The 22,601-nt window shown below is 47.9% G+C and overlaps 1 protein-coding gene across 2 annotated transcripts in view; it reads right to left on the bottom strand.

Annotated features, from left to right (window-relative positions):
* Nucleotides 1-12,939, bottom strand: part of LOC146775840 (SLAM family member 8-like) — a 197,766-nt gene extending 184,827 nt beyond the window's left edge. The window contains exon 1 of one of the 2 annotated variants that reach the window (XM_085637835.1): nucleotides 12,824-12,939. In XM_085637835.1, coding sequence (XP_085493961.1) covers nucleotides 12,824-12,863 — 40 coding nt within the window. In that variant the 5' untranslated portion in view covers nucleotides 12,864-12,939. The remainder of the gene's footprint in view (nucleotides 1-12,823) is intronic. The other variant, XM_085637836.1, reaches the window with a different exon arrangement.
* Nucleotides 12,940-22,601: the final 9,662 nt, after the last annotated feature.

Genomic DNA, 22,601 nt, shown 5'->3' with positions numbered 1-22,601 from the left:
CTTGAAAGGTGGGTGCCATTCCCGAGCTTCACTTGGACCCATGTGTTGGAGTGCAGTTCAATCAGAAGATTTAAAAGTGGTGCAGGAATCCCCCATAGAGCTAGTTTCCTCCAAAGATTTGCTCGATTGACATTGTCGAAGGCCGCTTTGAAATCCACAAAGCAGAAGTGGAGACTTTGTTTGGTCTGTTTTGCTTTGTCAATAAGTAGTGATAAAGCTAAAAGATTTGTTGTTGTTCCAGCATCTCTGCAAAATCCTGTTTGGCTGGGCGGAATTAAGTTGTTCTTGGTAGCCCATTCGCGCAGCTGAATCAATAGTAGCCCTGCGAAATATTTTGCCTCGATATCCAGTAGAGCGATCAGGCGATAGTTCTTGGGAAGAGCTCTGTCGCCTGCTTTATATATTGGTGAGATGACTGAGCCCTTCCATGAAGCTGGAAGGCCCCCAGACAGACTGGCCGAGATGAAAAGTGGGGTCAGAATTTCTGACCAGTAATCCGGATTGTGTTTAAAGAGAGCTGGTGGGATTCCATTTGGCCCTGGCGCTCCATCTTTCCTCCCTTTGGAAATTAATTCCCTGATCGTTGCAGCGCTGATTTCAAGTGGTGCATCTTCATGTAGTGTTGTTGTTTGCTGTGGGTTGGCCGCCTGAACATCCTGGCGCCTGATTGTTCCTACAGCCTGTTGATTAAAGTGGGTAGCTAAAAAGAGTTCCCAGGAATCATCTGTTACATGTGATGTTATGCCTCCATGTTTGGGATTTAGGAATTTATTCAGGGTGGACTAGAAGCGAGCACTGTTGTTTGCTTTAATGTCGTAGTGGAGTTTAGCCCAAAAGTCGTCTTCTTTGCATCTTTTGTTCTCCCATTTAAGTTTTTTAAAGTCAGCCTTTTGTCTGCGAAGCTGTTGGGAAAGGCCCGTGCCCCCGTATGTGTTCTCAACAGCCTTAGTAGTTTGTTTATGGCGTTTTTATGATGTTTCAGGGCCGATTTCTGAGCACTGGAGATCTTCCCTGTGATCATTGGGCCGTGAGACGAATGGTGCCGAACTGTGGTTGAATAGAGGTTCGCAAAGACATCCGTGAAGATCTCCCATAGGGCTATAGGATTGCCCGTGGGGTATTTCAGACTGTTTAATTGAAATTTTGCTGCTGAGAGTACCTCCTTTGTGTTTGCCACTGAGGACTTAATTCTTTTAAGGTTTATTGTGTGGCAAGCTTGGAATCCTATAGGATTGGAAAGGGTTAGGTCTGGAGAAGCAAGAATGGAGACTTCCTGAGGTCGGTGGTCACTGTCCCCTTTGTCTCCTAGGTTGAAGTTTAATATGTGATGGAAAAATGGAAGAGATACTAAAGTGTAATCTATTGTGGAGGACATGATACCTGAATGAAATGAGGCGGCAGATGGTGAATCGCCTGCAAATCTTCCATTTAAAACTCTCAGCCCTAAATGCTCCATCTCTTCTAGTAGCTCCTTTCCCAATTTGGGGATTTTTCCCTTGCCATTGGTGGATTGGGTGGGAATATTCCAATAGAATGACTGAGCTTGAATGTCATTGTTTGTGGACGAGCCTAGGATATATTGGTTGAAATCCCCCGACAGAATGAATTTAGAGGTGGTTTGCGTGGACATCAATTGGTGCAAATAATCCAATAGAGATTTCGACTCCTGTTTTTTCTTTTTTGGATTTATGTAGGTGTTGATCACCAGCACCTCTTCTTTTTTCCCTTTGAGGTTTAATTTGATTTTAACGGTGTTTATAACTGGGGATTGATGAGTCAGTTCCAGGGCGCTGTGAATTTTTGTGATCTTAATGTAAGAGGCTAAGCCGCCCGCTAGCCGGCCATATTTACTTTTCTTTGTGGCTGAAGAGTAAAAACAGGTATAACCCTCTATTTGCACCGGGTTTTCTAACCATGTTTCCTGTAATAGGATAATGTCAAATGATTTTACATATTGAAGGAATTCGGCATCTGCAGCCTTGTTGTTTTGCCCATTTATGTTCCATGAACACAGTTTTAGTAGCGTAGTGTCTGGATTCGGATCTGTCCTTATCGGGTTGCCCTGTCATTGTGGATAGTTCGTGGCGTTGATCGTCCTAAAAATCCAGACGTTTTCAAAATTATCTAAGTGGGGAGCCGTTATGCCCTCTTGATGGTTCAGCACCTGCCTCTTTAACAGTGAACGACCCTGGGCGCCTCTTAGGACTGACGAGGTCTGTGAGTTTTTCGGAGATAATCCTTCGCGGGGTCTCTCAAGCAGGGGGAACGGATATCCTGTGTTGTGGTGTAGGGCTGATTGGATCCCCCATGCTTTGAGGGTTGTCTGCACCTCCAGAATTTTATTAGCAATTTCGGACGACCTCCAAGTTGCTTTTGTGGCTTCCAAGTTCTGTGTTTTATAGACTTTTATAAATTCTACTGAGAGAAGATCAGCTGAGCATAAATCGTTTAAGGTTGGCATGGTGCTTAGGAGTCGAAGTAGGTTCCCCCTATTCAAGATGTCAAATGGGCCCTTTGATTCGTATTCTGGAGTGAAAACAATAACGGTGGAATTCGTGGTTTGGGGTCCCGGCTGAACTATTGGATAGTTGCCACCCAAGTGGGTTCCTCTGTTCTTTGATATAAACTGTTGTGGGGGTCTCGGATTGGCTTCAAGAGTTGGAGGGTCTTGAGACTTGGAAGCTGAGGGGGCTTTAGGGGCTCCGTCTGAGTGGGGAGGCGGTTGAGCCCGGGGACCCAAAAGTCCAGATGTTGTGGGCTCCTCGCCCGATGATTGGGCGAGTAGAGAATGATCGTAGATTCCGGTACTGATTCAGTACCATGTGTGAGTGGTGCCTCCTTTGGCATGTTTGATGGTGGTTGTCTGGGGAAGTTAACAGCTTTCCCATTACTAGTCCCACTAAGAACCGTAATACTATGAGAGCCAGTGTGGCTGCTGGGCTGGGCCCGGCCTGCCCCCAGTATTGGAGCCTCTTTATGAACTGCCGGGTTTCCCCCTATTGTGGGTTCACTTGTCTCGGTAGATATTTGTTCTGCACTTGTGAAGAGAGCTGTGAGAAATTTTGGTTCAGATGGCTCCTGTCCAGATACTGTCTTAAAAAGGGGATAGACCTCGGGAGAGGCTAAAGTTAGTTTTTTATTACGGCCTTTCCTTCTTTGATGACGACGCTGCTTGGCATTCTGAGTTGGATTTTGGTACTCGGAGGGTCGAAGGTGGCATTTAGGCGAAGTGCACTCTGGAGATGACAGTACAGATTTGTTAGTAGTTTTGGCTGTAAAAGGATCCTTTTTTAAGTTTGAGGCTAGTTTCTGTGCTGGTGCTGATGTCCGGTCCCACTTTATAGTGCCCCTTTGGTAAACCTTCTATCAGAGTAGATACTATTTCCGGAAGTGACGATAGTTTGTCAATAATTGGACCGCAGCTGCAGATTAACTTTGCTTCCTGCTGAGCTCTACCAATTAGGAGATTTAGTTGGCCTAATTTCTCGTCAATCCGCCCTACAAAGAGGGCTAAGGTGTCAAGTACGGTCAGTTGTAAATCCATTTTGTCGGACTGGTAATGTAGAGTGTCAACCGTTCGTTGCATTGTCTTTTAAAGAATATCCCACGTTTTAGATGCATTCGATGTTTGGGTCCCTAGTTCGGTCCCAGATAAACTTAGGAGACCTGGGGATTCCAAAAGGGCTGAAGAACTTTGTTGGTTTATTAAGTTTGGAGGATTTACCTCCTGATGAGAAGCCTGATTAACATGCTGATTTTCTTTGGTTTTGGCTGTAGACAGAAGTTGTTTAGCGGGGGTGACCTGAATGTCAGGAAGAGTTGTAGCCCCCCATTCCTGTTGTCCTAAATAAGAGAAGTTGGTAGAGCCGTCTCGCCCTAAGTCCTGTAAGATTTCCATGTCCTCCTTCAGCTGGTTGTAGTGACCCTCTTCATGTACAATTACAGTTGCTTCTGTAGGCAGTTAAATGGTCTTAGTGGTCTCCGAAGTGTGGAGGGAGACGTTAATGGACTTAAAGAGGTCATTTAAGTTAGAGCTGCTGAGCGCCTCATTCTCTTGGTTAGAAATCTTGCATGGGCTTGACGTATGGCTGAACGAGGGTTGTCTTCCCTTCTGGTTGTGTGAAGTAATTGAGGTGATTATGGGCTTTTGAGAAGACGGTAGACCGGAGGGGGACTGCCCTCCCTTGCCTTCCTTTTGCTGGGCTGCTATGCTACTGGTACCCCTGTTATCGGGCGCCTTTTTGTCATTTTTTCCGCTAGTTGACAAGGGAGCCGTGGAGAGGGATGTGTTAATGGCGTGAGGGGGGACCAGTCCCTGCAACACTGGTGCTGGTGATTCCTTGCAAGGTAGGGGAAGGAGGGGGTCCTGGAGGCCCAAGATTTTGCCACTAGATGAAAAAATAGATGAAGGTGGGTCTTTTAAAAAATGAAATTTTGATGTAATTTTTGGTTGACGAAGATGGTAGTAATGAACTCCGGCCTGATGAGCTGAACCACTACTGGACCCTTCTGGGGATGTGACCAAGCTCCCGCAGGCTGATTTATTGTCATCAGTTCGTTTGGCCTTAGGCTTGGGCTTAGTCACAGGCTGACCTCTTTTCTTACCCGACCTCATTCCTGTGGCTGTATCGGTATGCTCTGTATAATGACCAGGGGCTCAGAAGTGACTGTGGATGACAAAGAGTGGATGGCTGAGAATGACTGGGTACTCTCTGCTGTGGTACCTGCTGCTTGGGAAAGGTTTTTGGAGGAACTGGAGATGCGGGGGCACTGATGCGGCTCCAGCCGCTGGGATGGGCACAGACAGCTCCTGCGCGATGCCAATGCAGCCAATGTCGCCGGTGGGGAGATGCCCACGGCTCCTCCTGCCTCTGCTGAGGCACTAGTTCGCTCCCTGCTGCTGCTCCTGCCTCCTGCCTCTTGAGGGAGACTCTCCAGCGACAGTGGGGGCACTAGTGCGGCTCCTACCGCTGCGAGGGGCACTGGCTCCTGGCTCCTGCCTCTGGCGCGGCACCGGTGAAGTTCCCGCGACCCTCTCGGCTCCTCCTGCCGCTGCCAGGGTCGGAGTCTCCTGTCGCCGCGGGGGGGGGGTCTGGCGCGGCCCAACGACCACTCTGGCTCCGCTCTGCACCCACCTTTTATGGGGGCTCTCACAGCCTGTTGCTCACAGTGCTCCGATCCCGCACTCCCTAGTATAGGGAGACTCACGTCGCTTCTGTGGCTCTCATAGCCCCCTGCTCCCTACCCCTTCGGGACACTCACTCTGCTGAAACACTCACGTGGGTCCAGACGGGGATCAGGTGGGGGTCCGGGCAGCCTTTCCACAGTCACAGCCACTGCCCTCGCGGCTTTCCTCCGGCTTTCCTCCGCTCCGCCCTGCTCCGCCGCCGCCGCTCCTCCGCCCCCCTCCGCTCTCGCAGCGACGCCCTCTTGGTTGCGGGGGGGACCGGGAGCCGATAGTAACGGCAACAGCGGCAGTAGCGGTTGGGGTAGCGGGATACACCGCACAGGCACAGGCACAGGTACAGCGGATACCAGCGACTCGACTCCACAACAACGTCTGCTCTAATTGGCCCTCCCTTGGACCAGACACGGAGAGCAGCACTGGAGCCATTCTGGCACATTCAGCGTTTCCCACTCTCTGGTAAGGTTGCTAAATACTGCCATACTGGTCATTCGTTCATGTTGATTTAAAGCTTAAGCATGACAAAATTATAAAAAAAAACATTGTCTTCATAAAGTTTATACATTTTACAATGGGCTTTGTCTTTATTTACTTTAATTATGAGACAGTTATCTTTAACTTCACAGCTTCAGAACACTGCAAAGTATGCCCTGATGAGGGAAGAAATCTCGGCTTTTTGTATGACCCCTAGCCAGGACAATACAATACTGATCATGCCAGTAAAAACAACAGATTAGTGGTAACCCTATAGTGACTGGTACAGTAGGACCTACCTGGGATCTACTGCAGTAACAGTGAGCAATAGTGAAGACAATAATCCAAACAGGCCAGTCCAACCCTGGTCAGGCTCAGGTTCTTCTTAATGGCGGGAGGGTGAATGTGCACACTGAGCAGCATTTGCTGCTGCTTTTGGATTCAGTCCAAGTCTGGTTGGAGCTTCTTATTATTGTGGTGTGGGGAAGGCTTTAAATTACATTTTTGTCAGAGGGTGTCTCTGAGTGTCACTTAACACCAAGTACGATAATGTGGCCCATCCATAGCTGCTTCCTGTTGTGTGTTTCATGTGAATTGTAACACTGTGAAACCTGATTTGTTAATCCTAAACATTTTGCATGCTGAGATTAATAGTTTTCTCTTTTCCTATCAGAATGAATGCACATACAATATCCACAGTACAAAATGCACCTAGTTATGAAAAGCAGATGTGCTGTGATCAACAGAAAGCGCTCTGCAGCAGTTTAAAGATCTTTTTCGAGTTTCTCACAGCTCAAAAGGGTATAATTTGTAATGTTTATCTATTTCCATGGACTTTATTGCTAGGATTTGCTCGCGAGAAATTGTCACTCATAGTGGTTGAAATGTCACTCATAATTGCACTGCAATTTAAAAAATGTCACATATAGCAATCTGAAACCTTAGCTGCTATGCCAACGTGGCTGCCACGCAGTGACACACTTGCTGGGATAGGGGAGCAGTTGAGACTGGGACCGATGTGTGGGAAGGGGACACATTGCATTGGGTGTGTTGAATGCTGTGGTGAGCAGGATTTGAGGGTGGCTGTTCCCACCTGTGGAATTGTTCTGTGCGGGTGGTGGGGTGAGACATAGGCCGTTTGGCACATGGGTCGGGGCAGTGAGAGATGGGCCCAACATGTGGCGGGATGTGGGAGTCCCTGGGACGGATCTCGATTGCCTCAGGCCTATTCCGTGGATTCATTGGAGTCAGCTGACTCACGGACTCCGGCCGCCGCGGTGAGCATGTGCGTGATGGCATGGTTGATGGGCGGGCCTCGGGAGAGCCTGTGAGATGCGCGTGCCGATCACAGTCAGGCAGGCTGACAGATATGTTTGGAGGTATTAGGAAGAATCACACCGGTATGGTTGGGCGAGTGGCCCCGGAGTACTGTGCGCGGCCCTCTGCGGCTGCGAGTTCAGATGGTTGGCACTTGCTTGCACTGGTTGGTGGACCGGTGTGGAGCTGGCATTCCGGTGATACATGTGAGAAATATTTGTGCCTGAGGTTTGACAGTGGGGTGAGATTAGAAATTCGAGTCGAGACTTGGCCTCGCACGGTCATGGGACTGCGGATGCCATGGGTGGGAGTCTGTGGGATGGCCCCGGGCGCCACGGACTCTAGCTACGCCTCTGCTCCAGCCCTCGGTTGGTGAATTGCATGTTGTACTATGTCAGCAGTGCTTCAGAAGTACTACTTTACGTACTACAAAATACAGTGAGTGACTCAGGCCTAGAGTCTATGGCTGGTCTTCTCCAGTCGTGGTGGAGGAGGTGTCACCTGCACCAGTGCCCTGAATTCTTCAGTCCTTAAGAAGCACAAAATGTTTCTAAATATGTTGTCAAACAGAAGGTCTCCTAGCAGGGCAGTATTCAAGTTAAGAGGCTCCAGCATGGAAAGACATTGGGTGCACGGGAGGGTGTGTCACGTTTAATGCACATATGCACCGTCGGGTCTTGTGATAAAAATGTTGAAGTTCATACAAATTCAACATAAAAACAGAATGTTGTTCTCTCCTTGATTACCATGTCTCAAAGAGCACTGCTTTGTTTGCGGCATGTCTGTGTTTCTTTTCTTAGTCAATAAATACAAGTCACTGTCTGGCGCAGACCGGAATCCGGCCTCTCCCTGCATTTTATTGTTGCTTGTTTCTTTCGGGACGGCCCCTTCCTCCCCGTACACATTCCTAATGCATCTTCTTTCGAGTACGGAAATAGAAGTTTCTTAAATTCACTGGGTCCGAATAAAGTTTGGTTCAGGGTAAGTCTGGTGACATGGGCCTAAGGAAATTCCCTCCACTGGGCTCCTCTGGGGGCAAGGAAAAGCTACAAGACCGCCAACCCTTCAAGGCGTGAAAATATGCCATGAGGCAGAAGCAGACACTGCAGAGGAGAATTGTTTACTCTTTGCAAAATTTGGACATTTGCCTCGGCTGCTTTTGGATCTCAATCCAGTGTGATTCTACTAATGTTAAATCACAGCTCCGATCTGACAATATGTGTGATTTTAGTCAACAGAATGTATTTTACCAAAGCTGCGTAAAATCAGATAGTATTGGTAAATAATTGTTGAATAGTTCCTGGATTTCTCGAGAGTCCACATCTGACTGCCTGATCTGAGTTGCCTCTTTCAGTGGCAGAACCGACATATAGAAATGCATAAAAGGTAAAGTAAGAAAAAGTTTACAGGCCTGTAATCTCTGGCAGCTCGACGCCTATAGTAGTATCTGGGTATGCTTCTATACAGTGCGTAAATTGTTAAAAAACCATGAGTTTCAGGCTTCCAAAGCTTTTCATATAAGCCGGGTAAACGACCATCAACATGTCCTATCTTGATTTAACATCACTCCTCTTACTTCCTGTCCCTTTAGCTGTCTCCTTTTTAGGTCTCGGCTAGCGAAGGCTGCGCTTGCGCAGTCTCGCTCGCGAGATTTAATGACTTTGAGAAGAGGGGCTTGCACCCGCCCCTCTTCTCTCCTGTTCTCCATTGGCTGGCCTCTTAAATGCTGGCCAGCCACTGGAGAAGAGGTCCCGTCACTCCGATTATGCCCCGTCCTTTTCGGATCGGGGGGCGTGTTTTTTGCGAGAAGTCTCAGGGAGGAGACAACAGCAAAACACGCCCCCAAATCCGAAAAGGACGCTCCCTTCCTCTGAGGCATTTCTGCTGTGCCTCGGAGAAAGGCGGTGGTGTCTTTCGGTGCCCTCCATTAAATTCGATCATTTATGTAGCAAAGAAAATAAAAGTAATTGTTGCTTGCAGATTTTAACTCTCAATGTCTTCAGTCTCTCACATCAACATTTGTGCACGCTCTCTCGGCTCGCGGGTCATCGTTACACAATTCAAGCTGTTTTACCGAGCGCCAGGCACGTTTTACGAAAACCACCCCCTCCCTCACGAACATTTATTTTATAGAACTCTGGTTTCTCTGCCACAATGAACCGTGCTTGGACTATGGTCTCCGCTCTGGCAAACAGTACTTCGACCTCCTTAACTTCCTTTTATGTTGTGGTGCTACAACTCGGCGTCTTGCCTCATTTCCGGTTCTAGTTTTCTTCCGGTGCCCTGGGCTTGTTTTACACTGTCCCGCTTCGTGCTCCTGCGGAGATCCCACATACGCAATAACCAAAGATTACGGCCGTGTCAAGCCGTCCTATGTCGACAATCACAGCCATGGCTCGTCTGCCATTTTGCGACGAACCGCGTACTTCCACCACAGCCTCCGAGTGCAATGGCCAATCCGTCCGGGTTATTACATGACTCGGGACCAGCACGTCCCCGCACTGTCCCCTAGTGCACTTCAGTGCGGATCCGACAAGCTCCGCAGTCCGGGTCCGGAATCGGCAGGCCCAGCCGATAGCTTTACATTCGGCCGTTCGAGGCTGTAGAGTCAGCGTTGAATGCCTGCACCTCGAGGTGACTCGGGTAATTTGCTCTCCAGGTCCCGCAGCAACTTCGGTCCTCTGGGGTTGCTGCTGGTACTTCGCTTGTTGTTTCAGGCCGCAAGCACTCGCAAGTTCGTATCCTTTCAAAGTTCCCTTTTCAAACAATCATTATCAACGCCAAGTCTGGCCCTGGCACGGTAGTGCGATTTTTGTTTAGTATTAATAAAATGTGACACTTCAGACAGCAGTTTCAGCAGAGAGGACAAAGAAGGAATGGGCATGGAATCCAAATACAGAAACTGAAACTTCTCTATCAAGGGGAAACATCACTGCCAAAGTTCAGAGCTTGTGAAAAAGCGACCAGCGAAATCACTTGCTAGTTAATGTTCGGGGGGGATAATCGAAAATTTCGGGGGGGGGGGCTGAATCTTTAAACAGTAGGCAGAGTGGCGCTGATTTTGGGGGTGGGGGGCTGAATCTAGGCAGAGTGGAGCTGCGGGGCTTCTTAGAAGGGGTGAAGCAACAGCGAGGCCTCATTAACATGCAAATGGTCTTTTTAAAGACCTGTGAAGTGCTCGGCGCGGCTTTGTGTCTGCCCGGGAAGCGGGCTGCCACACACGACGGGGGGGGGGGGTGGGTGGGCTGAAGCCCTTTGAGTTCAATGGGTGTTGTGCGCCTGATCACAGGTAAATGCGGGAGAGAACGGGGTTGTTGAGCAGGGCCGGGCTGGCTTGCCCGGGCATCGGGCGTTTCCCGTAGCAAAAGTGCTTCACAGTTAACCTCCCCCATGACCCTCCAGCTGGTCCGACATAATTGCCAGGCCTACTTTGGGGTTCCAGTTCGGCCCTGTTGTTGAGTATCCTACCCAGGGCTTTAAGTGGGATACAAACAAATGAGTGGGGGTGGGGGGCGGTGTTGCGCGGGGTCTATACGACTTGTATTTTGCTGTCTCTTTTGTCATTGCATCCAGGCATAATGATACAACAAGTAACATGATACCTACAACAAGTTAGGACTATTGGCTTTGTCAATCGTTGTTAGTTGCATAAGATAAATTAGCAGTAACTGTGGCTTGTATATAATATTGAAAAAGCATCCACTTGAAGCCCTAGTGACACCACGACAATGTTACTGCTCCTGAGTTTCAAAAAGAGACAACAATATAATCATGCAGTGGCTGAACTCGACAGATTAAGAAATATATCCCAAATTATATATAACAGTCGGTAGACGCATGCCTCTACAGTGTTCTCTTATATCTTGAAACCAGAATTGGTCAAGTTCGTATCCTTTCAAAGTTCCCTTTTCAAACAATCATTATCAACGCCAAGTCTGGCCCTGGCACGGTAGTGCGATTTTTGTTTAGTATTAATAAAATGTGACACTTCAGACAGCAGTTTCAGCAGAGAGGACAAAGAAGGAATGGGCATGGAATCCAAATACAGAAACTGAAACTTCTCTATCAAGGGGAAACATCACTGCCAAAGTTCAGAGCTTGTGAAAAAGCGACCAGCGAAATCACTTGCTAGTTAATGTTCGGGGGGGGGGGATAAGCGAAAATTTCGGGGGGGGGGGGGGCGCTGAATCTTTAAACAGTAGGCAGAGTGGCGCTGATTTCGGGGGTGGGGGGGGCTGAATCTAGGCAGAGTGGAGCTGCGGGGGTTCTTAGAAGGGGTGAAGCAACAGCGAGGCCTCATTAACATGCAAATGGTCTTTTTAAAGACCTGTGAACTGCTCAGGCGCGGCTTTGTGTCTGCCCGGGAAGCGGTCTCATCCCGGGCTGCCACACACGACGGGGGGGGGGGGGGGGGCTGAAGCCCTTTGAGTTCAATGGGTGTTGCGCGCCTGATCACAGGTAAATGCGGGAGAGAACGGGGTTGTTGAGCAGGGCCGGGCTGGCTTGCCCGGGCATCGGGCGTTTCCTGTAGCAAAAGTGCTTCACAGTTAACCTCCCCCATGACCCTCCAGCTGGTCCGACATAATTGCCAGGCCTACTTTGGGGTTCCAGTTCGGCCCTGTTGTTGAGTATCCTACCCAGGGCTTTAAGTGGGATACAAACAAATGGGTGGGGGTGGGGGGCGGTGTTGCGCGGGGTCTATACGACTTGTATTTTGCTGTCTCTTTTGTCATTGCATCCAGGCATAATGATACAACAAGTAACATGATACCTACAACAAGTTAGGACTATTGGCTTTGTCAATCGTTGTTAGTTGCATAAGATAAATTAGCAGTAACTGTGGCTTGTATATAATATTGAAAAAGCATCCACTTGAAGCCCTAGTGACACCACGACAATGTTACTGCTCATGAGTTTCAAAAAGAGACAACAATATAATCATGCAGTGGCTGAACTCGACAGATTAAGAAATATATCCCAAATTATATATAACAGTCGGTAGACGCATGCCACTACAGTGTTCTCTTATATCTTGAAACCAGAATTGGTCAAGTTCGTATCCTTTCAAAGTTCCCTTTTCAAACAATCATTATCAACGCCAAGTCTGGCCCTGGCACGGTAGTGCGATTTTTGTTTAGTATTAATAAAATGTGACACTTCAAACAGTAGTTTCAGCAGAGAGGACAAAGATGGAATGGGCATGGAATCCACATACTAATCATGCATATTAGTCTGGGCCACTGGCATTTTGCGATGCTGCAGCGTTTTCCTCATAATTATGGATTTGCCAAACTTCCCAAATAATGCTCGCATAATAAATCTCGCTTTTGAGAGTGATTAAGCTATTGACATTGTAAATAACAATGCCGTTTCTTTAAATGTTTTAAAAACAAACAAAAATAATGTCACGAGCAATGCCAATAGCTCTAACTTTAACAATGCCGAGACCGTTGCATTGTAAATGCTTGTTCATCCCTGCTTTCTGCCTTTGACTCTGGTTTCGTATCTTCCTCCACTCTCTGTGTGCTGCCCTTCTCTCATACCGTGGGTCAAAGTCTGAGGATTAAAAAGAAGTCCGGGTTCTCACCAATCACACTCGGTTGCACTCTCTAGCTTTACCGTGCGGTTCCACGGCTCTTGCTGGCCCCTGCGAGCTAGTAGAAGTCTTTAACTTCTCTTTTTGCTGCTCACCACAAGTTGAAGAGAAGTTAATATATTTTCTCTTTTAGCACAATTATGAAATCTCTACGAAATCATTTCCACCAATAGACAATCCATATATCTAGTACCTCAGATTTCCACCACAATGATCACGTCGAGGCAGTAATACCTCTTCGAAGAGCTTACCTCCGAGCATCAAGAGCGCCAGGAGCGAGTGGGACCCCATGCTGCCGCCTTGGGACGTTCGTGACTGTTTCTAGCCCAGAGCTGCTGTCTTTAGTAGAAAGTGAAACCTCTAGTGCACGTCCGGATGTGATGCGCAGTTCTTCTGGCAGCTCGTCATTCCTGCTAGAAAATCCCCCTTGTTTACTTGCAAGTCTCGATCTGCAAACTGCAGAGGAAATGAGAAGTGAGTGAGCTATGTAGTTAAACTCATCTTTCGTCTACTCCCAAGTAATTTACTCAGCATCCAGAGTAAAAGTCCCTAAAGGCTGCAGGCTACCCAAAATGATAAATGCCCCAAGTGCTTTTTAGAATTTCACACGAGAACCTATTATTACACTTGCTGCTCTTTTTTTCCCTGTACGTTGGCATTTCTCCCTTTGTCCCATTCTCCTAATGTTTTGGCTCGTTCCCTAGCATTGCTTTTCATTCTTTCAGTCACTCTGTCCTTTCTTTCTTTCTTTCTTTCTTTCTTTCTTTCTTTCTTTCTTTCTTTCTTTCTTTCAATTATTTCTCTTGTTATTGGATTATGACTATTTAGTATCGCTTCTTTTCTCTTATTGTCGTTCTTTTCCTCCTTCATCTTTTATTTCATGTTAGTTTTTTCTTTTTGCTCAGTCTATCATTTCGTTCTTAATTTTCTTCTTTAGAGTTTAATCTTCTTCGTTTTCCTTTATTTTCTTTGCTCTTATTTTTTTTTTTTACTTTAGCCTTTTGATTATGTTTGTGCTTTGTTTTCTACTTAGTTCTTTTTATTTTGATGTATCTCGTTTTCACCATTCTCATACTACGTTCTCTTCCTTGTTTTGGTCTTTCTCTCTTTCTTCATTGCACTTGTGAACATTCACCTGGGACCCCATGGGACGATTACGTGCTAATAGTATTAAGGAGGTCAACTAATCTCTACTGGAAATTTTGGATGACTCACGGATCTTCGTGAACTAATTGCAGTGCTGGAATTGCCCTGGGAATTTCGAACATGAATTCAAAAACTTCTAAACACAATTTCTTTCGAAAGTTTCGACTTTAGGCATGTATTAAAAGAAATCAAAATTCGACAAGCATTTGAAGAAAGCAAAGGCAGAAGGGAGAGCAGTGGCGGCTCCTCTATGGTGGAGGAGCGTCCCCCCACTGCTTTCTCGCAGTGCGAGAAGCAAAAACATAAAATGGTAATAACTTTTAGTTATTACCATTTTATGGGTTTTTTTTGCCAGTGGGTGGGTGGACGGGGCTTGTCTGCTTACAGAGCAGCAGGGCAGGAGTGGTTCGCCCACTCCTGAGTGCGCAATGACTGTTTAGTAGGCACTCTCGGGCCGCCCAAACCAGTCATGCGCACTCCCCGGTTCTCCATGCAGGGCAGCCTGCATGGAGAACATTCCCACCCCTCCAGCCCCTGGCTGAGCATCAATGCGCGACGCTCAGACCAATCACAATGCTCCATTGGAGCATTGTGATTGGCTTAGGGGGAACCTGACTGCCTGCTTCCTGTTCCATTTTTTTTATGCAGCCCGCGTCCACACTCCTCCCCCTTGTGCCCGCCTTTCCACCCGTGAGCCATGCTGGCCGCCCCTGAGGGAGAGATGGTGGAGCTAGGGGTATAGGAGAAAAAATCCAGGCATTGACAGCAACACAATGAGAGAATGGTCTTCAAGCTCTGACTTTTATCAGAGGGAACCATGAGAGAGAAGAGATTTTCTGACAGGCATATGTGTCTAAAAGGACAGTAGGATTTGGGCATAATCAGTCACATATGTTGTGTGCCTTGCTCAGCCTTTCATCCTTCTAAGGCAGAGGACAGAGGTGGTCAACAATTGAGAGGTTATCTATGGGACAGGGACATTTAATAACACACCTTTACAGGTCTATGAGGCAGGATTTGACTGTCCCATTGTCTAAAGCACGGGCAGCATGCGATTCGGACATTGGGACCCCATTGAATGATATCGAATGGGCAAATGTAGCATGGCTCACACGTACAGTGTCAGGCAACTCTCAGTTAAAATTGATCCATTTTAATTTCCTTCATAGGACCTATATAACCCCCAAAACGCTACGTAGAGTAAACCCCGTCAGAACCGACGATTGTCCACGGAGTGGGACACACGGAGCAGACTACTTACACTTGGTGTGGTAGTGACAAGGGGTACACAGGATCACATGCCTCAGCATCAGTGAAACCCCACTGGCTTGCTTCCTGGGCCCAATCAAAAGGCCAAAAAAGAGAAAGATGGCCTGTAGATTTACACAATTGGCCCTGGTCCTCACACAACAAAGGGTCGTCAATGTTGTGTCCTGGCCGAGCTCGTGCTTGGCCTGGACTGGATGTGTCAAATGGGTGGTGCGGAGCGTTACTCAAGAGTGTGCCACGTGGCTCAGGCCGCAGCAATAACGACAAGACACTGCTGGTGGTTTTGGGACTGCTCGCGTCTCTCTGCTCTGACGTGGAGCGCACGCGCACAGCTATTTATTAACCACTGTCCGCGCTACGCGGAACGAAGTACAAACATCATGTACGCGGAGAGAGCTCACCGCACACTCCCGCCGCTCACTCACAATAAATGGACTATTCCACTAAATATCGCGATGCGACATAACATTCCTCTCAAAAATGGTATTAGCCAGCATCTTACAATAAACATAAACCTACTATATAGACCAATTTGCATTGATGCTACTGACGACCAGTCTCAGTTCAGCAGTGAAAGTCCCGAAGCCGGCTGGAGGGTGCAGGATTTCTCCGCAGATTATATTGTGTGCGAGCTTCTCTCTGCTTGACGTGCGCCTCCACTGCTATTGAAGACCTTTCGACTTCATGCTGACTATCGGTGGGCCGTGGCAAGGCTTCTGCACCTCCTGGGTGGGGCGCAGTTGGGACACTCCCAGTGCCCTCTTCCCAGTCACAGTCCCCACCATCTGATTCCAACAGATCACTTTCCGCCAGGGAAAGCTCATCATGATACCTTTTGAAAGCTGACACTTTCCTGGTAAGTACTTCTAGTCCTTCTTTGCTGTGACCTGTGTTCCCTGAATGCAAATGATGCGCCATGGATCCTTCTCGAAGGGAAGTCTGAATTTGCTGCCCTGGTGCCTGTTTTGAACCAAGACCAGATTTCTCACACACAGACCTGGTGTTTCGGCACTCTTTCTTTTGCTCATCTGACCATTAGCACACCTTTGCTGGCATTCAACTACATAATGATCAATTTCTTCAGGGACCAGTGGGGTTGATGAGGAATTGAGTCATTCACAACACACCCCATGGACAGGTGGGCTGGAGCACGCCCTGGTCATATGAGGCGTCTGCCAGTAATCCTGTAGAAATTAGTATATGGATTGCTCTACCAGTTCATCATTTGCTACGGCAATGCAAATAACTTTGTTCAGTGTTAGCATAAACCTCTCGGCTTTTCCATTCGCCTGAGGCCATTTAGGGGTAATTCTCCTGTGAATGATCCCTTGCGATGCTAGGTATGATGCAAACTCTTGTCCTTGGAAGGGTGGCCCATTGTCGGTCCTGATCTGTTTAATTAGGCCATGAGTGGCCATTACTTTGTCTACTTTGGGAATTACTTCTCCTGCATTCAACGATGATAGCACCTCCACCTCTGGATATTTTGAGTAATCATCTATGATAACCATAGAATGTCTCCCAACAGGGAGACTTCCAAAATCCATGCTCGCCCGTACCCATGGGCCAGTTGGGCGCTGCTCCATCATGATGAGGGCTGGAGGGTTCGGCTCGCCAGTTACCTGACACCACGGATATGATCTGACCATTTCCTCCACCTTGGTGTCCATGAAGGGAAACCAGACCTTTGTCTGTAACTGGCCTTTTGTTTTAACCATTCCTTGGTGCCCAGCATGGGAAAGCCTCACCACTTGGTCGACCAGGGATAACGGAATCACCAGCCGGTGACCCAGAAGGAGACACCCATTTAGGTCGGTACTTAGTTCTTGCCTCACTTGGTACAGGCTTTCAATTACTTTCCTGGTTTCCGGGTTGAAGGTCGTCTTGCGGTTCCGGAGTTGATGCCACTTGTTGTCTCGAACAGCTTCTAGGACTTCCTGCAGACAGGCATCCTGAGTGGTGGCGCGACATAGTTCATCTATGAAAACTGGGAGCGGACGAGATCTGTCTGAGATGTATCTCACGTATTCTTCAGTCTCTTCAGCCTCATCCATTTCGCTTCACATAGCCCCTCTGGGATGTCTAGACAGATAATCCGCCAGATTATTGGACCCTGGTTGATACTCGATCGTGCAGTTGTATCCCTGTAACTGCAACATCTACTTCTCAACGTGAGGTGGTGGTTTGGAGGCCATTCCAGTGAATAATGGGACAAGGGGCTTGTGATCAGTGGTAACTGAGAATGGTTTCCCATAAACATAAAGATGGAAGTGTCGGCACCCCCAGTGTACAGCAATCACTTCTTTCTCTATCTGCCAGTACCGTTGTTCAGTCTCTGTCAATGACCTGCTTGCAAAAACTACCGGAGCCCACTCATCTTCCTCCGTCTTCCGTTGCAGGAAACGGCTCCAAGGCCTTTTGGCCCTGCATCGACTGTGACCTGAGTCTGTAGCCTGGGATCGAAATACCTCATCATGGTATTGCTTGGAAGGGCATCCTTTGTGTTTTGAAATGCACTTTGTTGTCCAGGGCCCCAGACCCATTGGACGGCTGCCTTCATTAGTTCTCTCAAGGGGGTGGTCAAGGAAGATTTGTCTTTGATGAATCGACCACAATAATTGATTATCCCCAGGAAGCTGGGCATCTCGGTCACATTCGCTGGAGCGGGAGCTTCCTTGATGTCTCAGACCTTCTCTGGGTCCGAAGCAACTCCATCTGCTGAGAATGTGTGCCCAAAACATTGGAGCTTACTTTGGAGGAATTTGCACTTGTCTCGGTGCAAAGTGAGCCCTAAGTCTTGAATTAGCTGAAGCACTTGTCTCAATCTACTATTATGTTTTGGGATTGATTTTGCATAGATGAGAATATTGTCACTCACATTCACGACCCCTGGGAGATCTGCCAGGAGCTCTCTGATGGTGTTCTGAAACACCTCAGCAGCACTTGATATTCCGAAGCTCAACCTTCTATAACGCCTCAGTTCAACATGTGTTGAGAATGTCGTTATGTATCTGGATTGCTCGTCTAGTACAAGTTGATGGTACCCAGCTCGAAGGTACAGCTACGAGAACCAACAAGCTTTACTCAGCTCCCCTATGAGATCATCAATTGTTGGAGTCAAATGTCGTTCCCGTTTTATCGTTGTTCAACACAAAATTGGGCCGCTCCCAGAGTACTGACCTAGGTGAAGCTTAAATTGTGAGTGTGGCATCTCACAAAATATGAAGGATGGTCTCACACACCACCTGGTGTCATACTTCATCATTGACTAGTCCTCGCTCTACAGAAACTCGGTTTGGTGGAGGGCGGGCATACACAGGGATGCACTTCTAAACTAAGTGGGGGCCCCTGATAAGTGAGTGAGATTTAAAAACCATTATAGTTACCAAATTAATTTTAATGTGGCAGGCAGCTATATGGTATTAAAAACAAGTGAACTGTGCAGTGGGGAAATTACTGTCCGCTCACCGTTGTAGGTGCGGTCGACATGTTTCTGCTGTGTGGCCCAATCGGATCCGTGGCATTCATCATGACCTAAAAAGAATGAAGGGCTCCATTCTTACCAGCCTTGTTGTGATAAGATGCCACTAGGTAGGGTGACCTATGTCACACTCCACAGAGGAAAGGGCTCAGTTCGAAGCCTGAAAAAAAAGATGAAAATAAAAATACAATGAAAACCTTTATGGTCACTTTGCCAATATTTCATTCAACCACATGCACAATTCATTAATGGTGGGTGGCTATATGTGTAACACGTGACGCTCATCTGTGCACACTTTAGAAACATAATACATGAGAGAGTATTTATCTTACCCTAGAGCAGGAACCTAAATGCCCCATGGGAGGAGGGCAAAAGAAGGGAAGAACCCTGTAGTCAAAATCTGGATGGGGCAGAAATTTAAGAACAGACAATTGCACAAGGTAAGATTAAAACTTCGTTTGCAGGAAGTTGAAAGAGCTTAAAAGTACCCCCTTTCCAAACAATCTTTCCAGTCACCCACTTACTGCATCAAGGTGCGTCTCCCGTAAGTCCACCTATGTGTGTGCTTCTCTCCTCCCGAAGGTAAATGGATGTGGGGAGAGTGTGATTTTTAAAGTGCTCTTAATTGGGCAGGTGGGTATAATTGGCTGTGTGATTGAACAAGTGTCTACCAGGTAGTGGGATCCGGTGTCCCAAAAAGCGCCAATACAAGTATGTAAAAAATGCCTGACCTGCTCTCGGTGGAGAGGTAAAGCTGTCGCACTATTAGGTTTGCAAGTTTCCAGTGTCTGTGCGAGCCTGATATTGAAGGAGGCGAGTAGGAGCGTGGTCGTGGGTGCATCCCCTTACAACCAATCCGGGCGCGACCTTTAGCAGGGGGGCGTAGTTGTCCCCACATGAGTTTGCACACTACGGAGGAAGCGTCATTCTTAAGTTAGACTGTGGCCGTCGTAATGTGTGGCCAGGGCGTGGCTGAAACCACGTTTGTTAACCTGGATAGGTCCGAGTCACTGGTGAGACACACTGAAGACAATTAAGTCAATCCCCTCCGGGGCCCCCACGGACCCCTGCCCACACCACATTTTCAACAGAGCCGTCTACACCATCGCACCCATGCTCTGCGACACCATCAACCACTCCCTGGCAACCGCCTCGTTCCCTGACGACTGGAAACACGCTGAGATCAACCCCCTCCTGAAGAAACCCTTGGCTGGCCCCACCGACCTCAGAAACTACAGACCCATCTCCCTGCTCCCGTTCCCAGCGAAAGTCATCAATAAAGCCATCAACAGCCAACTCGCCACATTCATCGAAGAGCACAACATCCTCGACTCCTCCCAATCCGGCTTCAGAAAAAAACACAGTATGGAAACCGCCCTCCTCGCCGCAACAGACGACATCCGTACCTTACTGGACAAAGGAGAAACAGCAGCCCTCATCCTCCTCGACCTCTCAGCAGCGTTCGACACAGTCTCTCACCGCACCCTAATATGCAGATTCCATGACACAGGGATCCAAGACAAGGCCCTCGATTGGATCCACTCCTTCCTCTCCGGCAGAACGCAGCGGGTCAGACTCCCCCCTTTCCTCTCGGACCCTACACCTACCACCTGCGAATTCTCCCAGGGGTCCTCCCTCAGCCCTACGCTCTTCAACGTCTACATGGCTCAGCTCGCCCCCATCGTCAGAACCTACGGACACAACATTGTGTCATACGACACCCAACTCATCCTCTCCCTCTCCAACGAACCCAACACCGCCAGACACAACTTTCGAGAAGGCATGGAAGCCGTCGCCAAATGGATGAAAAACAGCTGCCTACAACTAAACACCAACAAAACGGAAGTACTCATCATGGGCCCAAGGCCAGACGTCTGGAACGACACCTGGTGCCTCCCGCCCTCGGAAGCCTGCCCAACCCCACGGACCACGCACGCAACCAGGGAGTCATCCTGGACTCGGAGCTCAAAATGGACCGCCAGATCAACTCTGTCTCGTCCTTCTGCTTCCACACCCTCTGCCTCCTACGTAAGACCTTCAAATGGATCCCCCTCGAACACAGAAAGACCGTCACTCACGCCCAGGCTCGACTACGGCAACGCACTCTATGCCGGAATAAACAAAAACCTCACCCGCAAGCTACAGATCATCCAAAATGCCGCCGCAAGACTGGTCCTTAACCTGCCAAGACACTGTCACATCTCCCAGCACCTGCGCACACTCCACTGGCTCCCCATCGAAGCTAGAGTCACCTTCAAGATGCTAACCCACACTCATAAGGCCCTCCACGACACTGGACCAGCATACCTGAATAGCCGACTCAAATTCCACGCACCCCAAAGGACCCTACGATCAGCCCAGCTAGAGAGGAGTACTGCAATGCAACACCCAAAATTCCCATGGCTTCCTTGTAAGCCCTTGAGCTAAACGCGGGGCCACGGACAGAATATAATGTGCCAACTGCATATGTCCCTATGAAGACTTGCAAATCTTTTATAACATTTTGAGTGTCAGCCGAGCGCTGAGGCCAAACCCACAGGAATCTGGGCGGTTGGGCCAATCGGCTGAGGCCATCTCCAGTCACGTGAGCGCATCTTGCTCTGTGTGTTTTAAAGATATTTTAAGCATATTTTAAGCAAGGATGATTTAACGATGGAAACTTCAAAGTGGATAAAGTTTATTTTAAGGGAGAAGCGACTTTCGTTACCAAAAACAGAACAAACCTTGCGGGGTCTTAAGGTACATAAAGGTTTTTTGAAAGGTGTCAAGCATATTGTGAATGGCCATTATACACCGATAGAGCTCGCAGAGATTTTGGAAGTAAAAAAGGCTTGTGGTGGGTCTGTTGAGCCGAAAATGAATTTGCCATTGTCTAAGGATACTCATGGTACCATATGTAAATGATGAGGTCACCCAAGGCGCAAAGTGGGTTTGTTAGGGTGACGTCCTACTAAACTATAAATAGTGCACATGATAAAAGATACTGATTGTGTCAGCCTATCGGTGGTCTGATATTCTGAAGGCTATATTAGGAATGGGGTTCTACGGTGCCATCTGTAACCATGGGATCTCATCATTGAGACCTGTTTCCCATGAACGAAGTTGGTAAACCCATCTTTGTTCCCTAATGTGTAAGGGTTTGGTCATGTCGGTTTTTTGTTTCTTCATGACCTCTAGGACCACCCATTTTAACTCAGTTTCCTTATGGTTTTGTTCTAGGAAATGGCGGGTGAGGTTTGTATTGGATTTCTTGCTTCAGATGGTACTTTGATGTTCATTAATCCGGATCTTGATTTTTCTCGTGGTCATGCCCACGTACATGAGACTGCAAGGGCTGGTGAGGAGATACACCACATTTTCGGTGTTGCAATTACTGAAACTCCTGAGTTCCCATGGGTTTCCAGTGCCTATGTCCACCTCTTTGGTGGTGTTAGTTAGTGGGCATGAGACGCAACTACCACATGGGTAGTGTCCTATGGGTCTCTGGTGTTTCCAGAGCGTAAGTTGTTCTTCTCTCTCCTGGGGTGGTGTTTTTGCATGTACTAGTTCATGCCGCAGACTTGTGTTTCTTTTAAATGCTAACAAGGGTGGTTCCCACTGTTTTTTCGCGCCGTTCAGAATGTGCCAGTTTTTTCGGATAATGTTCTGAACGGTGTTTGATGTTGGCGTATATGTGGTCACGCACACAATCATGTCGGTTTTTCTTTTCGGAACGTCTTCCAGAAGTGCCTCCCGGTTGTTATTTTTGGCCTTCTTCTTAGCTTTCCTCACAATTTTTCTGGGATAATGACAGTCAAGTAGCTTTTTCTCAAGCAGTTCGGCCTGTTCGTTGTACGTTTCTGTATCTGAACAGTTCCTTCGCACCCAAAGAAATTGACCCATGGGGAGATTCCGCCGTAGAGCCCTGGGGTGATAACTTTCATATAGAAGCAGGCTGTTTCTGTCTGTGGTTTTATTGTGAACCCTGGTACTGACTCCTTCCGCTGTCATGGTAAAGTTCAGGTCCAAGAAGACGGCATGGTTTTTGCTGATGGCGTGCGTGAACCTTAAATGTTCATCCTTGCGTTTGACCCATTGCACAAATGCTGTTGCTTCCGCTTCATTCCCACGCCATATGGTGAAAACATCATCTA

The sequence above is a fragment of the Triturus cristatus genome, chromosome 12, assembly GCF_964204655.1.
Source record: "Triturus cristatus chromosome 12, aTriCri1.1, whole genome shotgun sequence".
NCBI classification, from domain to species: Eukaryota; Metazoa; Chordata; class Amphibia; order Caudata; family Salamandridae; genus Triturus; species Triturus cristatus.
This window is presented reverse-complemented; position numbering and strand designations above follow the sequence as displayed.